This window comes from Portunus trituberculatus, chromosome 40 (assembly GCF_017591435.1).
Source record: "Portunus trituberculatus isolate SZX2019 chromosome 40, ASM1759143v1, whole genome shotgun sequence".
NCBI classification, from domain to species: domain Eukaryota; kingdom Metazoa; phylum Arthropoda; class Malacostraca; order Decapoda; family Portunidae; genus Portunus; species Portunus trituberculatus.
Window position 1 is genome coordinate 13,790,591 of NC_059294.1, and position 25,320 is coordinate 13,815,910.

General features: G+C 38.4%; 1 protein-coding gene across 1 annotated transcript; it reads right to left on the reverse strand.

Annotated features, from left to right (window-relative positions):
- Positions 1 to 974: 974 nt before the first annotated feature.
- On the reverse strand, positions 975 to 23,625 carry LOC123515847 (furin-like protease 2). The gene is made up of 22 exons (XM_045274734.1): positions 23,506 to 23,625; positions 22,129 to 22,201; positions 21,984 to 22,048; positions 18,543 to 18,702; positions 16,693 to 16,865; positions 16,336 to 16,466; positions 15,629 to 15,774; positions 15,230 to 15,394; positions 12,737 to 12,854; positions 12,179 to 12,342; positions 11,663 to 11,821; positions 10,885 to 11,056; positions 10,247 to 10,462; positions 9,869 to 10,056; positions 9,028 to 9,175; positions 8,782 to 8,900; positions 7,971 to 8,117; positions 7,343 to 7,622; positions 6,964 to 7,163; positions 6,509 to 6,793; positions 6,066 to 6,238; positions 975 to 5,673 (listed from the first exon to the last, which is right to left on the reverse strand). The coding sequence occupies exons 1-22, from the start codon at positions 23,623 to 23,625 to the stop codon at positions 5,515 to 5,517; spliced, it is 3,561 nt and encodes a 1,186-aa protein (XP_045130669.1). The 3' UTR covers positions 975 to 5,514.
- Between the last annotated feature and the right edge of the window lie 1,695 nt (positions 23,626 to 25,320).

Below are 25,320 nucleotides of genomic sequence, written 5' to 3' on the forward strand. Positions count from 1 at the left end.
ACCTAAAAGTTAACTATTTCCATAATTCTACCAAGGATGTCCAAACACCTGGTTTTGGAAAATTCACATGCCACACGCAAGCTATACACACACACACACACACACACACACACACACACACACATATTAGAGTAAAAAAAAATCAATTATGGTAGAATCTGAAGAGTATCAGATGTGATGGATATCAGAACTAAAACCAACTACAATTAACAACAATGTGCAAATCAAGGAATGAATTGGAAATACTTCCACTCAGGCTTTCAAGACCCTCAACCTCACCAGGACCTTCCTACAGAAAAGAAATCAACTCCACCGCAAATAGCTTGAACATCTCACCACCACGTACCGCACCTTTGGGGCACTAGAGGCTGTGACATACAATCTGCACGGCCCTAACAAACCCCAAAGAAGAAGAAGAAATGGAAATATTAAGGAGAAGGGATGTGCATGTTGAAAAATTAAAAGTCAAGTATTTAAGGGAACACTGACAGTTCAAATGAAGTCTGAAAAAAGCCAAAAAGTAAATGTATCAGGAGTAAACTAGAAGAGTTAACAGAAATAAGCAATGTATATCAACTGAAAAAAGAACAGGACCACTATAGGAGTGTACATTACAACACACACACACACATTGGAAGGGGAGTGACAAAAAAGTAAAGCTCCATTCACTGAAATAAGGATAGTTAGAACAAACAAGAAGTGACAGAAGCAGCTATGTGGACATTATATATATATATATATATATATATATATATATATATATATATATATATATATATATATATATATATATATATATATATATATATATATATATATATATATATACACTTAAAGAACTGAACAAAGTGAGTGCAGTTCAGGCCCTGTATACTACAACTAAGTAAACAAATACAACTGGGAAATGCAGACATTATTGTAATAGGTGTATTTGGCCTACTACCAGAAGAGGTGGATATCCATGAAAAAAGTAGAACGTATAACACTTTTATTAAATATATATATTCCTAAGATATGTACAGATTATATATTGTTATGTCATTCACGGTCTTACCGCACAGATTGTGAACAGTAAAGTTTACGTGTAATAATAATACTGCCCTCAACTCATGGTGGGCCTCGTGAGCACCGGCCCCTCACAGCAATGTAACACTGAGCCCCGCACGGTGGGAGGACGGGAGGTGGACACTACTGAACACACCACGGCAACTTTCATGGCCACCTTCTTAGAAAAGTGTTTATCATCATTCATAAGAAAAGTAAAATAAGTAAAAAAAAAAATAAATAAAAAAATAACCAAGCTGAATTCACTTAGCATGAATATGTACGTATGTACATAACAGTTTTATATCACCGGTCCATGTAGTAAGGCAATTAACATTTGATATAGCCTAGTTTTTCTTTTCCAGAAGCAGGTGTTGTTTGTTGATATGCAACTAAAAAGGAATATGTATACTTGCTGACATGCAAGCTCAGCAGACACAGTATATGGTTGTTTTTGATGTTCTATTGCACGTGACACTCCATAATATGCAGTTGTGAGAAATGTAAAGTAATATTTACCCAAAACTGAACCTTCATATAAGGGGCAGTAATATCATAACACCTATAAAATCACATTCACACAGTTGTATGAGCCATAACATCCCAAGAAGCTAAATTAATCTTAATCCTTGTACATGGCTGGTTTGAAAATGTACAGGATACCAAGCATATATAAAAACTATTTCACACTCTGGCACCCTAACAGTCGTCTCAGTATATATGGTTTGACCTACTGATTGTGATTTATTCATACAGTAGTATAATGACTAGTTACCTAGGCCAGGATCTAGGTGTTAAGGTGATGGGCAGAATTAAACTAATGTTTATAATCATGTTTTCTTTTCTGACATACATTAACATGTCTGATATGAATTAATATGCTAGCTTCTTATCATATGACTTAACAAAATCAAAATGTTTAAAAAATCATACATTCCATCATCAATAACTCCAGAGTTTGACACAAGAAGCAGCATCCTTGTTCTGGAATACAGCACTGTACATGAAGTATTAACTTATTAACTTCAATTGAAAAAAATATGCTTCATTATTTAACAAATACATATTTTGAGAAATGAATATAGCATACAAATGTTTATGCTGATAGCTTTGAAAGTGGTTGATATGATTTTCTCAACAATGTATTTCTATAAATCCATATATGAAACTCCTTAGCTTTATACAGTATCGTGATTAAAACCTAATAAAACTGTAAACAATGTAATATTTTCATATAATATATGATTTCATACTAATTTCAGATATATTTTCATGGATAATTTTTTTTTCTGAAATCACAATTCAATATGTAGAGAATGAATGAGAAAAATTGAATTCTTTTCTTCAGCTGCTGTGACATAAACACTGCAATAAGTTATGAACTACATTTGATGCAGATACGTACACATTTGTAAAGTTTTATCACATCTTCTTGAATAAAGAAAAATTAAGGAAGACAATGGTACACATGAACAAAGAAAAATAAAGACAACTGTAAACACATGTATGTAAAACTTTGTCATACATCCATACTTCTACTATGGGCAATATAAAAGTACTACCTAATGTTAATCATAAGGCCACCCTATGACAAGGCATTATGTCCTTGTTTGTGACATGAAACACATCTACACTAGAGACTGTTCCATGACTATTTGCTGTTTGTCATTATCTTCGTCAAGTCATCCACTCTTTCATTACCTTCTCCTCAGCAGCTCCTCATTACATAGTTTGTCATTACTAGTCACCATTAAATGCCTCAGAAATGGATTTATGACTAGAATTGTTTTCTTTTTCTCTTTTTTTCAGATGTCACATAGAAGCTCAATATCACATATGTATATACTATGGTAACTTCACCATACACTATAACACAATCAGCAAACATCAGCCTTTCTTAAACATGTCACCACCAGTCACTGTCCACACACTGGTGAGCTCATCCTTCCATCACAGATTTCTCAATACATATTTTCCCATTAACCAAGTCAATTTTTACAGTTCCTGCTTGTAGTTCCCCAAACTTATACAAGTTAATGGTAAATTCATATATGTTTCTTACTTGGTCAAAAGAAACAACTAAGCAAACAAGACTGACATCCTAAGTCAAAGTGGGTCAGTGATGCCCGGTGGTATATCACAAGAGTTAAGATCTAGTATTGCAACAGCACCATACTTCTTTTATATAAATAACATTCTGAAAGTCTATACTTAAAACCAATTTAATGATGAATGCTTCACAAATTTTACAAATAATTTTTTCTTAACCTTGTATAAAAATATAAAAATGTACAGTGTTTACAAATTTTCAATGTGCATATGCAAATTAAGTGACTGGTAAATGGCTTAGTAATGAATGTCTTAATTTTTTACTGCACCTTTCATGAAATCATAATACTATTAATGTAACCAACATGTACAAAACATTGGTGAAATTGTTCCCATATATCAAAGAGGAGACCAAAGGCTCTCTTAAACACTATACATGTATAATTTTTGACAGCTAACACTATCAGATATTACTTTTCTCAATCCTTCAATGGAAATTTCTCACATACAATGGGGTTAACTACAGAACAAAACAATCAGAATCATAAAGGTAATCATATATTGTTATAATCATAGATTGGTTTGGTCTCCCTAACTTTCAGATCTTCAAACAATTGTATATATGAGAAAAAAAGTATATATATATATATATATATATATATATATATATATATATATATATATATATATATATATATATATATATATATATATATATATATATTACTGACTTCATGCCTAAGAGAGCTTTTGTTGCATCTTATGCATTATAGAAATATGAACTGTGGTTAACTACTGTTTATGTCAATGAAGTGTTACAGAGCACTGTCTCTGTCTTTCATTGCAAAATGTTGGGACAAATTAAAAGCATATTCCTTTCCAAACTTAGACTAAGTAAAGATCCGAGATCAGTTACTATTAGTTGAGGAGGAAAATGAGGACACTCAGTCGCTGTAAATGTTATGAATAGGAATTCTGATCAACTTTTCTTTTAAGAAGAATCTGTACGAGAGGAAACTGAACAATGCACAGTAATCAGCAGAGATGCTTGAACAGTAAATTTGGTAATAAAAAAAGACATGATGTGCTTATTTTCGTAAAGGTATTTAAAAAAACTGTTGCTCATTGCCAATTCTAATTTGCTATTTGCCAATATCAAAAATAAAAATAATTACCTAAACCAAGAATTATTCTTTACACATTAATTTTTCTTTATGTACATCACTGTTTACAAGGTAATGAATGTCCCCATCATTCATGTTTCTTTTCTAAAATTATATCTGTCACTTTTTACTGATAATTATTCCATGTCGCTCCTCATTCACCAAAATGAATGAGATGCAAGAAAAGGGAAACAAGCCAGATGAAATAAAAATTTGTTAATAACCTGAGGAATCATCTTTCATTAAAGATATAAGTACATATCATCAATTTTCTTAAAAAGTATAAAAATTGTCATTATTGTGGAAAATGCCATAACAATTTAGCTTCAGTATGGCTCCAGTATCAGCTTTAATGCATACCTTTCATTGTTATGAAACTTTTGAACTAAGGGTTCTTAGACTACTTCAGCATTATAATTGAGTATTTTTTGAGAACAGCATAAAAGACTGATTAACTTAAAAGAAGATTCATGAGGATTAGCTCTCTCACACACCACATTCTTTTGGAGATTTCCCAAGTCTTCACAGACCCAAAATGTAGCATGCTCTGAGCATTAAAAGAGATTTGAATTATAGTCAAACTTTAAAACATGTTGTATATAATGTAATGCAAATATAGCAACTTGGTTATATAAAAGAATTTCAATGAAACAAACCAATTCAGTCACAAGTCAAATGAACTATGACTTTTTACAAATCCTGATATACATAACTTATATGAGGGATATAATTTCACCATTATTTCTTCTTTATTGTAATCAAATTTTCAACATCTCAAGATATTTTTTCCATAATCCTTGACATGTATGGTTTACTGGTGTAATACACAGTTCCAGTACTTCAATGTAACTACTGGACTAATCTTTAAGTTCAGTAAATCCATGTTGGACATCAGGATCTTGTAAGTTCACCTACAGGTCATTGCCCATGATATGCTAGTGCCATGGAGTGAAGCTGTCTCAAATGTGAAGCATTCCTCCTTACCACAGAAAATTTACTAATACATTTTAATAAGAAACAGTCCTGTGGTTTTTGGACACACATAAAAAAGTTCTGCCTCAATCACACAGCACAAAACACAGTATTTGCCTTGATCTAAGAAAAACCAAAAACCTGAGGATTCTTATATAAGGGAAGGATCTAACATGAAGTCATCATGACAGGTACAATCAACACTTGTTTTAATGCTAGGTAGAACTTTTGCATTACCTTTTTGCAGGATAAAAACTCACACATTCAATTATCACTTATCAGTTTCCTAGGTTTTCAGATAGAGCACTGTATTTTCTCTTTCTTCTTCAGACTCATCCTCTATAAAAGGTGTTACTGTTAATGACACACGTTCTAAAGTGTTCGCAGATTTTAAACCTCTGTATGAATAGTCATTTGCCCAGCACAGGGATCCTGTTGATCTTGCCTGCAAAGAATAAAAATAGGACTTTAGACAGATAAAAAAAATATAGTTATCACTAAAGAACCTGTAAATTGAATATTACAAACATTATCCTGGGCTGAAATATTACACATAAAGTCAAAACAAGTTGCAAATCAATGATTACTCTTAAACACCAATCTTCAACTTTTAAAATACTGTCGAACATTAAGTATAAATACTAAAATCATTATGGTCACTCTTCATTAGTTATATTTCCATTCAATCTGATACAAAATCCGGATGCCATCTAAATAGCTAAGAAATGAGATTAGTATAGAAAACAGAGTTACACATACAGGCACATCTTTGTTGTACAATGTTACATGGCCCTCTAATGAAACAACACAATGATTTTAAAACAGTGTGAGGCATACCTGGAGCACGGTGAACACTGCACCAAATATCACAAGATTGACGAAACAAATGACAGCAATGAGTGTAGTGACAGAGTAGAAGTAAAGTTGTTTGTGTGGAGACTGCTGGGGTGTGGAGTGAAGACTTAGCGCTATTCTTCTCTTGTCAGCCGAGACAGCACCATAACACTGGCCTGGGAAGTACACAACATATCATATTTAGTAGTGTAATACATGTTTATCAAATCATTACAATACAGGAATTTGAATTCTTGATATTCGTTGCTTCAATATTCAAGAGTGCAATCAAATTTTTGTACTTGAAATCATCTCAGTAGATTCTTTGATATCATTTCAACTTTGAGATTTAAACATAATGAATTACACTTTAGGTTAAAGTACAAGACATTAAAAAGATTGAAGATGAAAATGAGAAAGCAACTGAAGTCAACATGCTCACTAACCAGTTGCAGGATCACAAGAACAACAAGAGGCTTCATCATCATTTTCATACACCCCTGGTGGACAACAATCCCTGCAGGTGCTTGTCTCTGGGTGAAGGGACTTAGGCGGCTGGCAGGAAGTGCAACCACTGTCTCCTCCAGAAGAGCAAGTCAGGCAGGTATCACTGCACGTCTCACATGCCTGTGAGCTGAGGTTATAATACTGCCCAGATGGACACTCAATGCACATCCCACCATCAAGAGTGAAGAAGTCATGGCAGGAGGTGCAGTCATAAAGGCCTGAACCTGAAGTAAGGAATATAAGATTTTAGGATAAACACACATAAGTTTGGATATAGTATTGCTGGAGCTCTAAGCAGGATTAAATCCAGGAGCACCATTGTGTCCTGTGTTTTTTTAAGTTCAGAATGAGGAAGCAGATTAAGTAAATCATACATAGGTATCACTGTACATACCTCTGCAAGTCAAACAGTTTTGGTAACAGGGAAGGCATTCTGTTCCCTCTGGGTAGTGAGAGGAGGGACAAGAACCATGGCAGGATGTATTAAGTAAAAATGAACCATTAAGGCATGAGGCACACTGGTCTTCTCGAGGCCCATAACATGTTTTACAGTTTCTCTCACAAGGAGAACACACTCCTCTATCACTGAAGAATCTGGAAGATGAAAACAATATGGTTCTCACATCTGATTAACTGGGTGAGAAACAAAAAAGCTAATACAAAATATGTATGAGTATGTAAACTCTTTAGTCTTTACTATGTGAAATGAAAAATTCAACACAGTACATGTATTGTAAAATTTACTGCAAATATTGAACACAAATTACATTTACCTTGCAGGACAAGAGGCAATGCAGCTGTTGTTGTAGAGAAGGAATGGGAAAGAGCACTGGCTGCACGAAGCGTATGAGGAACAAGATTGACACCCGTGCCGACACGGCAAACATCTGCCACGATTTCCATAAAATCCCTGGGGACATTCCTGAACACAATGAGAATTGTGCAGGTAGTAGGACTGTTCACAGTGATGACATTCTGAGGCAGTGTTCCCAGTGCAGGAGAAGCAGGAAGGATGGCATGGCTGGCAGCTTCCATTTGGAGCAGAAAAGTATCCTGTAATAGGCATGTCATATCATATTAGTATATTTGATATACAAATGTGTGAATGGAACAACTGACAGTCAATCTTGTAGAGTGAGTAAGGTGCAAAATATACACCATCATATATTCTTTATTTTTATTTATGTATTAATTGTCTTAATGTAGTGCAATGAATACTAACTTTTCATTAAATGAATTCTCCTATACACTGTCATCTTGGTCTTCTGCTGCCTGATGTCTTACTCCCTTAGCAACTAGGGAAAAAATCCTTTGATGCCTTTTGTGACATGTAGTATACATGCCACAAAGGACATAATGTCAAAAAAGATTTAATAATACAAGCATTAAGATGTAACTTACGTATGCTGCACTGGGTTGGCTGTGCAACACAGTGGATGCCCTTCATTCTCCAGCCGTCACTGCAGGTAATGCAGGAGTCACCCATGCACGAGGCACACCCACTGGGACATGTTTTACAACTCCGAGAGCCTTGATCTCCATACAAACCTAGATATGAACAAGGTTATCATGAGTAAAGGCCTACAATATGAATGAAGATTTGCATCTACAATATTTACAAAGATCAATTTTGTGAAAATTGTGCTTGACAAAAATTACATCTATAACCTGAGATACCAATTTTCCACTGTTTCTGCAGAGAGCTTCATTAAGTGCCGGTACTCTTCTTTGCTCAACTGAATTCCTCCGTGATCCTTGAAGTCATTGTACCACTTTGACTTTCACAACATATTTTTTTTTTTTTGCTTTTGTTTTGTACATTGCATGATTTCATCAGCATGAAATCCCTCAGCAATATGTTGCAAGAGGAATGTTCCCTATATTCACATTCATTTCACTGCCATATCCTCTAGTTAGGAAAGGACTTGACCAGGGTTTTATTTATTTTTTTCTTTTATCTTACTTTGAGGAGGCATGGTTTTGCATACTACTGAACTTTGTAATCTCAAAATGCTATCTTTCTAATGCCTATGCTCTCCCATATTTATATCAACTATGGCCACTTTACCACCCCTTAAAATATGATATGCAAGAAAATCTCTCTAAGATAGTGTTTTGATTTTGTTACATCATGATCATGTGAAGTAGCTAAGAAGAATTTATGTTTTCATTATCTGTGAAAAGATAAGTAACAAAATAAAAGCGGATGTACCTTTGGGGCACCGATATACACACTTTCCATCATGGAGGAAAGAGTTAGATCTGCATGAAGCACAGTCAGAACTACTTCCTCCTACACATGTTTTGCACTGTGGGAAGCACGAACCACATCTGTAAATCCACAAAATATAAATGTTAGTGAGATGTTTCTTAATGCAAATTTCATCTTGGAAATGGAAAAGGAAATTTCTAAAAAATAAAGAGTACGTAAGCATATATTAATGTAATCTGTACTTACGTGTTATCATGGTTCTCAAAGAAACCTTCGGGACAGGAGGTGAGACAGGACCCATTGGAGAGAAGTAGATTGTGGCTGCACCTCAGGCAGTGCTCAGGGTTTGTACACTCAGTGCACAGGCCTCCACACATCAGGCAGCTCCCATTACCTATGTGTATCAAGATATTTCAGATATAAAAAAAAAAAAATAAATAAATAAATAAATAAATAAATAAATATATATATATATATATATATATATATATATATATATATATATATATATATATATATATATATATATATATATATATATATATATATATATATATATATATATATATATATATATATATATATATATATATATATATATATATATATATATATATATATATATATATATATATATATATATATATATATATATATATATATATATATATATATATATATATATATATATATATATATATATATATATATATATATATATATATATATATATATATATATATATATATATATATATATATATATATATATATATATATATATATATATATATATATATATATATATATATATATATATATATATATATATATATATATATATATATATATATATATATATATATATATATATATATATATATAAATAAAAAGTCAGGAACCATTTTTAATGACATTACATAAGATTGGTTTCTCATTAATTCAATAACCAGTCAATGAATTACACCTGCCCCTCCTCACACTATTTTCTATAATATATTTCTTTAATACAGTATTTTCTTCCTTTCTCTTACAGGTGCATGAAACTTGAGCAAGATGTCTAACCCATTTAATTTCATAAAATATACCTGCATAATATCCTTCTGGGCAAACTTCCACACAGAGCCCCATGTGGAGAACATAAAGGTAGCCTGTTTGACATGCCAAGCATTGATTCGGAGCAGGGCCACTACACATGGCACAGTGACCGTAACAACCAAGACAGTCACCTCCTTCTGAGGCATATGTTCCCTCTGGACAGCTTTCAACACATTCCCTGCAAAGTCAAGAATTTAGAAATGTAACTTTAATTATTATCTAACAAAATAGTAATAGAATACCAAGTCAAAATAATGTTTATTGATGACAAAAGTACCATCTTATCATCACTTTAATTTTTCAATGTATGCCAAAGGTGGTTGAAAAAGATAATATATGAATCACAACAATGAAACTGTTGCTCTCACCCTTCAAGCTGATAGTGTGCACATGATCTGCACATGTCTGGACCAGGACCAGAGCAGCCTCCTAAGCACTGGCTGTGACACACCTCAGACTCTACATAATTATTCAGATCTTCCCTTTCAGATGTGGCTGCTTGTTTGGTTTCTGTCACAATATTCCCATCAGCTGTGGTGTAGGTGGCATTTGGACTTGACCCTGAGAATATCTGATCAAGGATGCTGTGGAATAAGACAAGAATAAGAAAAACTAACTTTTTTTTTTTATACGGTAAGGCCTATAGCGCCTGTAGTCACACTTGAAGAGTGTATGGGAAGCGCTGTTAAGCTTCCGCCCATTAGTGGCACAGGCAATTTTATTTATAGTGGTACCCATATTAGGGCCCATATCACCCCCGAAGCTCATCTTGGGTGTAACCACCTAGAATCTGGGTATCATGGTGACATGTAGGTAACTTTAAACCACTCGACAAATGGCAAAGTGTTTAAGGCTGTACATGGTGGGATTCGAACCTACGCGTGGACGTCTGCCTGATCCCACGCTCACCACCTTATCCAATACGCCACCGCCTACCTACTTCAACCTATATGTAATTTTTAACACTATATTATAAATTCTAAGAACTAGATACTGATAACAATACCTTGCAGTGAAAGGATTATTAGATGCCCTAAACACAGGTCTCGAGAAGGACTGAGTGGCCACGGGTGGAGAGATGGAAGAGAAAGGGTCCGCACGGTGAAACTCATCGGAGCGCAGGCGGCCGGGACGTTCCCTCGTTCCATGCAAGATTAACTGCCACTGGATCAGCACACCTTGTCAGGGTGAAAGTCACATGATGTATTGAGAACTTCAAATGAAAAAGATAAATTAAACACAGCATAATAGTTAACTACATTTGTACATATTGAAGTACATATTCAGCCATAAGACTGAATACTGTTACCACCGAGTAAGAAGATAGACTAAACATTTATGAGGCTGCAAAATCTGGTTATGCCTATAAAGATATATGATTTCAATGTCTTTAATGGGATTGTGGTGCTCTGGAAGGGAGTGTGGGGGTGTCTCGCTGGGTCTATAGGAATATGAATCCAGTTAGAGTAAGTTGTCAGCCATTGCTGTAGATGAGATAAATTGAGCTAAACTTCAGCTTCTGGTGTGTAATGGCATTGTCCACGAGATTATTACTTTTCACCAAGAAACAAGTGACTTAAAAGTGTGATTGATGATGTGTGTATGAGTGAATGATGCTTTGGATGGGATTAGTGGCCTGGTAAATAGTTACACTGAAAGACAGATATATAGAGGAGATAAGGTAAAATGGCTTTTGGTAGTGACCAGCAGCTTTATACTGTTGCATGAATTCCAAGAAAACACAATCAAGCATGACACAAAAGATAATAGCAATGTGAACTTACCAGGATGATGCACCTGTCGAGTCCCAGCATTTGTTACAATAAGTTTCCAAGTCCCTGCTGCTTTTTCTCCCCAAAAGTGGACTGACAAGAAAGGCCAGTCATTAAATTTTTCTGAAAACACATCTCGTGGTCTCTCAAACAAAAGAGTCGATGCCGTCCCTGGAAAAAATATCAACATACTGTGAGCTCTTATTTCTCCATTTATTAGTAATATGTACACTATTTATATTATTAGTCATCAGTTGGACATAAGTGGAAGACATAGCTTCTCTTTATATCAATAAAATACAGAATTGATAACAATAAGTATCATAATCATAATAAAAATAGTCACTGGACACATCAGTTCTACGAAAGAAACCACAAGTGCCCTGTTTCTTCATTACTGTACTTTATTAATACAAGAAAATGCCAATAAATCGATATATACTAAAACCTTCATTAACAATTCTAATCCCATCAAGGAACACACTGTATAATGTTACAGTAGCTTAATATTTTGTGATGAATTATTACCTGAAGGAGATAAAAGCTTGATATTTATGTTCCCACGTGGCAGAAAACGCAGTGAGACCCGTGCTTGGACATGTTCCAGGTAACGCACTTCAGCTGAAGTTCCTGCGCAACCATCTGTTGTTATCTCAGCCACCACGGACTCTCCCATTATGGTGGGAATGCCTCTGTTCATCAGGAAGAAAATATAAAGATGCATACCAAAGAAGACTCTTCTGTGGACATGTGGCACATACTAAAACTGTTCATCTGTGGATACATGACAGACATTCAAAGTCACCAGCAAATGGGTAAACATATAAAGTACAAACTGTCATTTCAATGCAAATATTTTTTAGACTAAACAATGTTTTAAGTAATAAAGTTTGTCATTTCTTCCCAGTAATTGCTTAAATAACTTGTCAGAAACTGGTAATATATATATATATATATATATATATATATATATATATATATATATATATATATATATATATATATATATATATATATATATAAACTTTGCTTTGATAACTGTTGATAATAAACACATAAGGTTTTAAGAGGCTTGGTGGGTATTACCTTTCTGTCCTGTCCTTGACGCTCTGACAAACATGTTGTGGAGGAACAGTGGTCCATCTCTCAGCCAGCTCCACCAGCTTCCCAGCATCCATCAGCCCATAGCCAAATTTATGGCTCACTGCCAAATAAGACAATCAGTTATGTGCACATAAATGAATAAAGAATCAACACACCATTTTCTTTCATCTCATACCATCACTTGACAAAACCACTGTAAAACTATATGATAAAAATGGATGAGAGACTTGAAGCCTACAGTTACCACCACCTCATCAATCATTAATTCAGAAGAAGAGATGGTAATTTTCACAAGACAGTACATCAGAAGAATACACAAGAGGAAATAAAAGAAAAATAAACCACAATAAAAACAATGTATGATAAGATGATGTCAAACCACCAGATTAATTCTAAGCATAGCTAAAGAATGAATTCTGGAAACTATTAAATGAGGTAAGAATATCATATGGTGATGTAGATAGAAGACAAGTACAGTATGCTGATCAGGAGCACCTTAGTTACAACAGTCAGTACAGTGCAGTCGTGAAAAAGAGCAGATGGTAGTCAACATGGAAAGCACCCAAAGTCCAGAAGCACACTTAATGATCAGAAACACTGACATTAACTTACAATTGGTGGTGTTCTGGATCTAAATGTGACCTGTTTGGTTTCATGGGTTGGTGTGTCCATTGCAGAGTAGCTGAGGCTTGCAGCACTCACTCGTGTCAGTCTGTCTACTTCAACTTTGTCTTGAGTCTTGTGATGGCCAGTGTTCAATCATGCACTGAACACATAGCTATTGCTTGCTAGGTTAGAAGAGCAACACCAATCAGGCTAACATAAACACTAGCTTACCATTGCAAACAGCTGGGATAAGCTTCAAAATGCTCAGCAAGATACTAGTATACAATGATCAACAAAAGTTCATTGCCAAACATTTTTGTAAATGTGCTGTTACCATAAAAGAAATATCTGAACCTTTCACATGTCTTGACATCCAGTGCTAGTAATAATAAGGCAAAAAAATATATGTATATACATAGTATATATATATATATATATATATATATATATATATATATATATATATATATATATATATATATATATATATATATATATATATGTACAGCAGCAGATCCAGTAGGAATGCCCAAAAGGGGCCACAGTCCTTTTGGCTTATTTGGTTCAATCCTGAAGTGTCATAACACCACCAGCTGTCATCATGCTTTGAATATTATTCCTTAACTGCTTAAACCCTTTCAATATTGTTTCCATTCCTGTGTTTTCAGTGTCAGCAGTGTGTACCTTCAGCTCACATGAATGCCATGTTCCCTAAAATTCCAGCCTAAGATGGGCAACTTGATTTGGCTCTGACATATTAAGAGTCTAAAGACTTAAGCAACCTATAATTATCTTCAAAGATGAAATTATGAAACAATCATGAGTTTGAAGGATACCTGTCACAGGTTACTTTGTTTCCCATTCTACTACAAACCAATTGGCTTTCTCCTGTCCAAGAGAGACAACTGGATCCACCTCTGTCTATGCAGCTGCACATTTAAGCAAAACAACAAAACTGGCTTAAGTGAAAAAAAAGTATACATTTATTTTCTCTTGAAGCATGCTACCTAAAATTAAAATAAACAAAACATTAACAATTCTAAACACATATAGGCAGGTTACAAGCAATCTCCAATTATCTCAAAACTCTAGTGCAAAGATTTAATAAAGTTCATGCTTATGTGAGTGATGTTATATTCAGTAGAGTTTAGGATTGTGTAACACTAAGGATGCAACAAAGGTGGTAACACCACTAATCCCCTAATCTCCATATCAGGCTCTTCTGAGAAGGACAACTGTGAACTTTCAAGGAATACAGGATTTATAATTAGTGATGCTATTGAAAGCAATAGTGTTTGCAAAGAGTAGTTTATATGTTGTTGAAAATACAGTAAATATGTGCTGATTTATTAATTGATCTATTAAAAAAACAATTTAATCACAGAATGTATAGAATGATAACAATTATGTATTAAGGATTTTCCTGTGACCCATTAGTTCTTGTTTTATCAAACATGAGTGAAATGGTTATAACACAAAACAAGCCTTGCAATACCCCAATTCATAGAATTCAAACATATATGTATATATATATATATATATATATATATATATATATATATATATATATATATATATATATATATATATATATATATCAGTCTCAAAAGTGAAAAGTGCTCTCTCTCTCTCTCTCTCTCTCTTTCTCCTTTTTAAGAGGTAAAATAACTAATCCAATCTTTAAAAAGCTCAATAATTCACATAGATTATTTTGATAATGAATCAACCATCAGATAAAATCTAATATTATATTAATGCATGCTGCAAGCAGGTTAAGGCAGCAGTATCTGTTCATGCATTAGTTACAAGCTGCTGGAGGACACTAACCATGTTACCTACTAGCTGAGTCACTAAGTGGAGAACACTCACCTTTCCGACCAACACCATTGATGAACCATCCATCCTCGTTCTTGAGCGGGTCAGGGCGGGAGGTCATGACCACGAGATGCTGCATGTCTCGCCAGGTTAGGTCAGGGTTGGCTTCTAGGGCAAGGGCACACAGGCCAGCTGCCAGTGGAGCTGAGGCACTTGTCCCTGTCATTGAATGATCAGTTATTCATATGAAAAGACAATGTAATATAAATTACTTTACATTCAACAATTTCAGTACACAGGGCATAAACAATTTGTGCTGTAATTCCTAAGCACAAGAGTGAAGAGTCAGTCACCTTCAAAAACCTTTCATTAAAGTTCTTGATCTATAGCCTAGAGCTGATAAGACTTCTAATTACAATTCGTGTAGAAGAAAACACAAAAACTCTTCTTCACCTGTGTGTTCAACGGTACACATATGCCCAGGTCTAAGAAGGCCATCCATGTCTACTGTGGCCACACTGTTGTCAAGGCCAGGTGTGCCACTGCTGTAGGTGGTGGCCAGGGTGGACGAGCATTCTTCCAGGTACCACGGCTTATACCTGGCAGGAGGAAGAACACAAACTACTGTTCACATACATATGATTGATAAATCTTAAAATTTTTTGCTCTGCAACCACAAATGAACACCATTTTCCTTTAAGCATTCAAATATCAGGTGTGTTTGAGTCAGAAGCAGCTCGTACAAATAATGGAGGGAAATTGCAGAACTGATCAAATGAACATCTTCTATTGGACATTTATGTCATAAAGACAATTATATAAACACTAGTCTGGTTTCAAACGTGTAAATATCTGAGATGATTTGTTAATGCATTAATTTTTCAATTTCCATCTTAATCAATTATACAACAGCTATAAGTAAACCAGTTGGATGAGGAAAATGTTAATACCACTATACCACAAAAAAGTGGGGGGTGGCGGGGTGGGGGGGCGAGTTCACAAAAGTTATTCTCAATTAACTAAATATACAATTGATTTAGTCTACTGAGAAAAACTTCATGAAGTTCTTTCTGTATGTACTGGCCAGCAATACTTATACAACATGCTACATTCTCCCCACCACATGAAGGGCTCAAAGTGAGACTGCTCATCAGACTTACCCTCTCTGAGAGGCAGAGGAGATGGACAGAGTGAAGATGGAGTTGGTGTAGCCATCACAGTTGCAATTATCAGTGTGGCGTCCACCATTCCCTGACGCCCAAACAAAAATGGAACCCTTGCCATGGCGGCCCTGGAATGAAAATATAATAATTAAAATCATCATTGGATTGACATCAGTAGATCGCTAACAAACCTGTCATATGAAAATACAATAATTGAAATTTTTAAGTGATATTTCTTTTAAAGTTTTCCCTTGCATAGGAATAATTTCTAGCTTGGAATTTTTTAAACTATTGAGCCCACGTGGAATGGCTGTCATGGAGGATCGGAGGTAACATAAGGAAGACCACGCTCACCCTAATGACACCATTGATGAAGGCCCGCTTGGCCAAAGGCCCGGGCCCATCCACCGTCTTGCCGTCATCCTCGGGGCCCCAGGATGCAGAAAAGATGTCGATGTGCTCTGGGTTGAGGGAGATGGCCTGCGCCTCCACAGCATCATTCACGGTCCCGTCAAGCATGCGCACTCCTGGAAAAAATTTCGCCACCACTTAATTAATGTGTACTATACCTTTTGAAAAGTATGGAGAAGAAAGCTGAAATAGAATGAATCAACTAGGAAAGGCACTTAGTGGTAAATGAGAGATCATAAACCAATAACAAGTAACAATGAAGTCATATCATGAGAAAAAAAAAAAAAAAAAAAACAAGTAATAGAGGATTGTGAAAAGAGAGAAAAATGCGATAAAACATTCCACGAGAGAAAAAAGAGTAAGAGCAGATAAGGCAAACACAGGTGCCACGTGCGCCACGTGTGTGCCATTCCTCGTAACCAGGCAGCGACGTGTCCTGGATGTAAATGTGAGTAAAGTTAACGGGTCATACAACTCGCAGCAGCCTAAGCACCGTAATCAAGCACTTGTCACAGCCTTTCACCGGCCTGTGCAAACCCACATCACGTCCCAACCTTGACACACTGGCTACTTTCACTGATGCTTCACTCTCAACCACCGACCAACCGACCATCGGCCACCCTTTGCTGCGCCAACCTGTCCGCCACCCAGAACAAACAAGTAAAGACTAAGGGAAGCCACAACCAATACTAAACGAATGGACATTTAGCGTGGAAATACAAATCAGCCAAAATGCATGTCAAATGCATAATAACGATAATGACTGAGAGCGGATGACTGAGCAGATAGGTGAGTACATGACTGCCGAAAAAATACAGATTCCCCTCGGCATTGGGACACGATCTGACTTCATTAACTCTGCCCGGCCTCTCAGCAAGACACAAACATGATTCCTGCTAAAAAACAAAAACGAATCACCGCACTGCTCCTCCACGCGGCTCAAGGTGATCCCATTATGGTATTTCTCTCTACGTACTGTACATGTACGAGAGAGAGAGAGAGAGAGAGAGAGAGAGAGAGAGAGAGAGAGAGAGAGAGAGAGAGTAAAAAAATCCAGCTCCAGAACCGTTCCCCTGGGAGTTAATGAAACGCACTGTCACTCTATTTAAGTATGAAAAAAGAAAAAAATCCACCTGATGTGGAAAGCAAGTCCTCCTCGGGGAGCATCTCTGGATACCCGGTGCCGCTCCTCTCGCTGAGCTCCCAGGACTACTAACGGTGGTATCTGCACTATTCTCTTCTTTGACCCCGGTGTGTGTGTGTGTTTCACTGTTTGATCTGCTGCAGTCTCTGACGATACAGCCAGACGTTACCCTACGGAACGAGCTCAGAGCTCATTATTTCCGATCTTGGGGTAGGCCTGAGACCAGGCACACACCACACACCGGGACAACAAGGTCACAACTCCTCGATTTACATCCCGTACCTACTCACTGCTAGGTGAACAGGGGCTACACGTGAAAGGAGACACACCCAAATATCTCCACCCGGCCGGGGAATCGAACCCCGGTCCTCTGGCTTGTGAAGCCAGCGCTCTAACCACTGAGCTACCAGTGTGTGTGTGTGTGTGTGTGTGTGTGTGTGTGTGTGTGTGAATACCTGATGGCGGTTAACAGGCTAACTGGTCGGCGGATATCTATACTTTACCAAGCAAGGTCGTCAGTTTGAAACTCATTCTCTCTCTCTCTCTCTCTCTCTCTCTCTCTCTCTCTCTCTCTCTCTCTCTCTCTCTCTTACCCAATTCCTCTTCGTACATTCTCTTCCCTGTCCCCCTTTCCTTCCATTCGCCTCACCTCCGATGCTGCTGTTGTAAGCCACACCCACGCCGCAGAAGTCGTTGAAGGCGACAGCAGCGACCTCCCCAGCACATCGCGTCCCGTGCCTGTTGTCGCCGTTGTCGCGAGGGAAGGGATCGTTGTCGTTATCATTGATGTCTGTGGAGGCGCTGGGATCCTGCAGGGGGAGGAGAAGGATGATGAGGAAGGAACGACATCAGGTGGCGCTAAGAGGAGGGCGAGGGAGGGAGGGAAAGAGAGAGGCCTGCAGGAAATGACACGGTGGTTCTCGAAGGCAGAAAAACATGGAGGAAACAAACAGGTGAAAGGAAACTCAGCAGCTGCATGACTGGAATGTAAGATAGAGCCACGGGATGAGAGAGAGAGAGAGAGAGAGAGAGAGAGAGAGAGAGAGAGAGAGAGAGAGAGAGAGAGAGAGAGAATATCGGTGCCCTGCTGCAAGTGAACAGAACAACTAGAAATGACAACACTCAGATGAAATACATTTAGAAAAATAAAGAAACTGGAGAGACGCAAACACACACACACACACACACACACACACACGAGACACCTACACAGGATTCCGAGAGAGCACAGACACGACACAGCTCCCTTGCAAACGTGTATACTTTGGACTGTAAGAGAAAGGAATAGAAGAAAAGAGAAGAAACGAAGAGGACGCAACAACAGCAGGAGTATAGGCATAAAGAAAACGGAGAACGCGAGACAAGGAAAACATGAAGGGAAGAAAATGGGATATTGGAATCGCATAAGAACGCTGTGTGTGCCCATCTCGCTTTCAAGTTCAGGATTGTGTCTAGCAGTGCGTCGCGACCCCTGCACCGCCCGTCCTGATGAAATGGTTGAATGATATTGTTTTCCGACACTCCACGCGGGAAAGTAAGCGGTCAGGTAGGCATGCAAGCAATTGGAGAGAAGGACAAGGAGGAAAAGGAGGAAAAGGAGGATGTGATGAACAAAAAAACATACATGATATTGAAATAATAATAATAATAATAATAATAATAATAATAATAATAATAATAATAATAATAATAAAAAAATAATGGCAATAATAATAATAAGGAGGAGGAGGAGGAGGAGGAGGAGGAGGAGGAGGAGGAGGAGGAGAAGAAGAAGAAGAAGAAGAAGAAGAAGAAGAAGAAGAAGAAGAAGAAGAAGAAGAAGAAGAAGAAGAAGAAGAAGAAGAAGAAGAAAAGAACAGAACAAGAACAAGAAGATAAAAATATGATGACGATGATGATGATGATTAAGAAAAGGAGAAAAAACCAACGACGAAAACAGAGAATAGAAAAAGAAAGAAAGAACCTGAAGAATGAGAAGTAAGAAAAGACAAGTGGGAGAGAGAGAGAGAGAGAGAGAGAGAGAGAGAGAGAGAGAGAGAGAGAGAGAGAGAGAGAGAGAGAGAGAGAGAGAGAGAGAGAGAGAGAGAGAGAGAGAGAGAGAGAGAGAGAGAGAGAGCTACAAAATAATGAAGGTAACGAAAGGTAAATCATTAGCTTACGTGTGTGTGTGTGTGTGTGTGTGTGTGTGTGTGTGTGTGTGTGTGTGTGTGTGTGTGTGTGTGTGTGTGTGTGTGTGTGTGTGTGTGTGTGTGTGTGTGTGTGTGTGTGTGTGTGTGTGTGCCGCTACAATGACAGATATACAAGGGGCCTTCTTTTCACTTCCAATTATCTGTAACACAATTGTCGCCACCTGGTTCCTTCACTAGTACACCTCGGCATCACAAACAGTCTCTCTCTCTCTCTCTCTCTCTCTCTCTCTCTCTCTCTCTCTCTCTCTTAATTTACATCTTTTCACATTCTCTTCGAAGAGCAAACAATATTGAGAGAGAGAGAGAGAGAGAGAGAGAGAGAGAGAGAGAGAGAGAGAGAGAGAGAGAGAGAGAGAGCATTATTTCTAGGCATATTAATCTCAGTGTGATACTTTTGGATAGTTTAAGGGATATACTTTGAAGTACCTCAGCCACCCTCCCTCTCTCTCTCTCTCTCTCTCTCTCTCTCTCTCTCTCTCTCTCTCTCTCTCTCTCTCTCTCTCTCTCTCTCCATTCATCATGAGTCTCGTCACCATCTCCCTTAATTGGCATCCCGTGGTGACATTAAGCACATTTCACTCGCCCCTCTTTCTTTCTATATCTTTCTCCCTTTCTCCCTGTCCTCCTCCTCCTCCCTTCCGCAGCCTCTTCCTCTCTCCCTTCACGTATCCTTTCAAGGCCTTTATTTTCCTATCTCCTTCCCTTTCTCCTTGTCTTTCCCTTTCTCTCTCCCTTGAAGTGCGCATTCAAGGCCTTTCTTTCCCTATCTCTCGTTCTCCTAGTCCTCTTCCATCTCACCGTCTCTTCCTCTATCCCTTCACGTGCCTATCCAAGGTCTCAGGTTCTCCCTAGCGGGGTGATGAGGCGATGGGGAGGTGATGGTGTTGATGATGTATGTGTGTGGATGGGAAAGCTAAACCCTTGACAGGTATGGTGTGTCAGTGCAAATCATGACCATAGTAACTCCTCCTCCTCCTCCTCCTCCTCCTCCTTCTCCTTCTCCTATTCGTCCTCGTCCGCGTCCTCGTCCTCCTTCTCCTCTCTCCCAGTGTGCCTGTCTCTTCATACACCACGCCAATTTGCGTCTCCTCTTCTCATATTACGTTAACATTTGGACGTTTCGTTTCAACATTTCTAGTTTTGCTTCTCATACCTCGAGGAAGTTCTGTCCGTGTGCACCAGTTTACCTTCCCTCGCTACTTCTTTATTGGTGCTTACTTCTCCTTCCCCTGCTGACTTATTACTCTTATCTCCCCTTTTATTGGTTGCATTTTATTTACTTAACTTTAATATTTCACTTGTGTTATAATTTCAGCGACGTAAGGAGTCATTTTCATCGTCTTTATCGTTCGTCTTATTTCTCTCGTTCTCCGTTTCTCTCCTCGTGCATCTTTCCGTATTTCACTTAAATATTGTGAGTTTTACGTTTCAATGATGTCTTTGCTTCGTCTGTGCGTCTTATCTTGAAAGTATTCTTTTTTTTCTTTTAATGTTTACATTTCTCATCCACCTCACAAATCGCATCTCTACCTCATTCCTTGTCAATCTTTCCCCATAAATTCCGCGTTGCATTCCAATAACGCGTCTTTTTCTGAAACCTCTGCTTCGTTTACTTATCTTTTCTGGAACATCTTCGCAGCAGCAAATATTCCTTTACTCCTTACACTTTAAATTTTGTTCCAAATCGAGCCTCAAATCAAATATCCAGCCTTTCTTAATAGCATTTTCTAATATTTCCCTCATCTACACATCTTATCTGCAGCAAATACTCCTTTCACTCCTTACATTTGGCATCGCTTCCTCAAATCTTTCATGATCTTTATCTCTAATCGCCCTCCTGCACACACCTGAGCTAATTAGCCTCACTCAGCAAGGAGTAACGAATGTAATTGGCCGCATACCTGCATAATAACCCTGACTGGCTCTCTGCTGGAATCTGGAGCCTGTTTGTGTCCCACCCTCAGCTCTATTGCGCGAGAACAAACACAACTAAATGAACTCTCCAGATTATTTATTCATGGCTGGTCCCTGTTCCTTTCTCCTAACTGACTCCCGCTGCCTCCCGCTCCCGCCCTTCAAGCTCCAGTGTACACAGGCTGCCCGTGACTCCCGCGCGGCGCTCAGGGATTAAAGGACCCGGAGGATTGAGCGATTGAATTGGCGGCAAACGGGGCCTATCTTACGTATTGGCCGCTCTGCTGGTGCTTAATGGACCATCTTGACTTCACAGGCTGACGATGATGACATACCTCTCTCTCTCTCTCTCTCTCTCTCTCTCTCTCTCTCTCTCTCTCTCTCTCTCTCTCTCTCTTTCTCTCTCAGTATAAACAAATAGATAAATTGCACGTTTGTCTACTAACACTCGTTTCATTCTCATCTCACAAGAGTGGACAGTCTTATTCAGGAGGACAACGACAAGGAAGAAGAGGAATAAAGATGAATTCCAGGAAGAGAAAGATGTTGGTTGGGGAGCGGTGGGGGAGCGGGGAGGGAAGAAAGAGATCGCGAGAGGAAAACAAAGATGTAATTGAGGTGGTGATGCATGTACTGTTATATAATACTGAATGCATGCAGACACACACACACACACACACACACACACACACACACACACACACACACACACACACACACAGACACACACACACACACACGGTAAGCAGCAAGAGGAGAAGGAGGAGAGGAGAGTGGAAGACAGGAGAGGAGAGAAGAGAGCACACATCCAATAAAAATAAATGAGATCCCAATACACAGGTAAGTAAGAGTGTGTATATAGACAACCTCACCTCTTCAAATTCTCCTCCCCTTCTGCTGCTGCCTCACCGCCGACGAGTGAGTGAATCTCATACAAACTAAGACACACACACACACACACACACACACACACACACACACACACACACACACACACACACACACACACACACACACACGGCAAACAGACTGGGATACGAGGAGCGAGAGGCAATAACTGCTATTATCGAGGAACCTCAAGAGCGGCAACAATATCCCAGCGGAGTGGACGACGACGACGACGACGAGGAGGAGGAGGAGGAGGAGGAGGAGGAGGAGGAGGAGGAGGAGGAGGAGGAGGAGGAGGAGGAGGAGGAATACAAAGGAAGAACAAACAGCAGCAGACCTAATGGCCCTTACCTGGTTGTTTGAGGACTAATCTCTGAACTAACGTAAAAGAAAAAAACGATAGCAAACGCGGAGGAGGAGGAGGAGGAGGAGGAGGAGGATATGCGGTGACCGGAGGACCAAAGGCAGGAAAAGAAAGCGAGGGAGAAAAGACGAAAGTGACAATTGATGGGAGGATTTCACTGTGCTCTCTCTCTCTCTCTCTCTCTCTCTCTCTCTCTCTCTCTCTCTCTCTCTCGGTCTTTGATGCTCTCTTTTCCTTCTCCTCGCCCCTTCCTTTACCATGCCCAAGTGGATCCAAGGGGAAGCGAGGCAGGTGGAGGGGACGAGTGCCAGGCAGCAAGCGAGGTCTGGTGCCATTGTGTCATACGGAGAAGCCATCACGTCAGGAGCAGACGCCATTAAGGCCCACCCAAGCCAGTGCAAACAACAGGTCTCTCTTACCCGTGCCCTCCTTCCTCCCTCTCTCCTTCCTTCCTTTCTTCCTTCCTCTCTTCCTCCTTCACCGCCACGTGCAGTCTCTTATGGCAAAATCAACATTGATGGCTTCCTCTCAGCACTTCAAACACATCTGCTCTTCTCCTCCTCCCCCTTCCCACCCACTCTCCCAGTCACTCGCCTCCCAACCATCCACCCAACGCAAAGATCTATCATATAAAATTGCATTAACCATAAAATAATACAGAAAAAAGCTCTTATACTTATGACTGATTCTTCCACTCTATATCCACCCGTTCCACAGACATGCACAATATTATTTCACGGTTGATAATAAAGAAAAAACTTCTTATACTTATGATAAATCTTTCCACTCTATATCCACCCATTCATCCATGCACATAGATACACACACACACACACACACACACACACACACACACACACACACACACACAAACACAAATATTTATAATGCAAAAACTACATTATCCATGACGTAAAGAGAGAGAAAAAAAAAACATATCTATTGAACTTCCGACAAATAATTCTACATATCCTCCCCATCCCCTTCTCTCGTGGCAAGCCTCCACCAGACCAGTACCAAGAGGCAGGTGGGTGGAAAACAAGCGGAAAATGAAAGGACTGTTAGCCAGAAGAGCCGCAGAATGAGTAAGGTGTTTCCAGCGTCCAGCGTTGCCCCAGCAGCATAATCTCTTTCAGGGCGAGTTGAGTCTGAACAGGTTTCATTAAATGCTCTGGAAGTGAACGGCGATATGGCGGGAGTGTGTGTGTGTGTGTGTGTGTGTGTGTGTGTGTGTGTGTGTGTGTGTGTGTGTGTGTGTGTGTGTGTGTGTGTGTGTTTTTTTCTTTGATCTATCAACGACAGCTTAAACCACAAAGGGAAAGAAGATTGGGAAGAAAATAAGGAAAAATTACAGGATGCTGACGTGGATGCAGAAAACGGGAGCTCCAAAGAGGGCATAGATTAAAATGAACGAGGCAGATAAAAAAAATATTAATCAGAAAGAAATTTCCGCACTGAGAGAGAGAGAGAGAGAGAGAGAGAGAGAGAGAGAGAGAGAGATTGTTTTGTTAAGTGAGGAGTGCAAGTATTATGCCTCCCGGGATGAGCAGGTTTGAATGTCGGCAAATGTCAACATAAGCCTTGCTACGAGGCGGCCAAACCTGAAGATGAAATTATAAAAAGAGAGAGAGAGAGAGAGAGAGAGAGAGAGAGAGAGAGAGAGAGAGAGAGAGAGAGAGAGAGAGAGAGAGAGAGAGAGAGAGAGAGAGAGAGAGAGAGAGAGAGAGAGAGAGAGAGAGAGAGAGAGAGAGAGAGAGAGACGGAAAAATGTTGCTGCCACTTTAGGGAGAAAGAAAAATGTTGCAGAATCACCAACACCACATCCACTGACATCAACAATAACAACAACGAAATGGTAGTGATGATGATGATGATGATGATGATGATGATGATGATAATGATGATGGTGATGATGATGGTGGTGACACTACGAAGAAGCAGAAAATAAACACCACCACCACCACCAATAACAACAATACTACTACTACTACTACTACTACTACTACTACTACTACTAATAATAATAATAATAATAATAATAATAATAATAACAATAATAATAATAACCTCTA

Coding starts and splice junctions, on each gene's coding strand:
- LOC123515847 (XM_045274734.1), bottom strand. CDS start 23,625: ATGGCGTCTGCTCCTGACGTGATGGCTTCTCCGTATGACACAATGGCA. Junction 16,866..18,542: donor TTACAACAGCAGCATCGGAG/GTGAGGCGAATG, acceptor AATTTTTTCCAG/GAGTGCGCATGCTTGACGGG. Junction 7,164..7,342: donor ATTGCCTCTTGTCCTGCAAG/GTAAATGTAATT, acceptor TTCATCTTCCAG/ATTCTTCAGTGATAGAGGAG.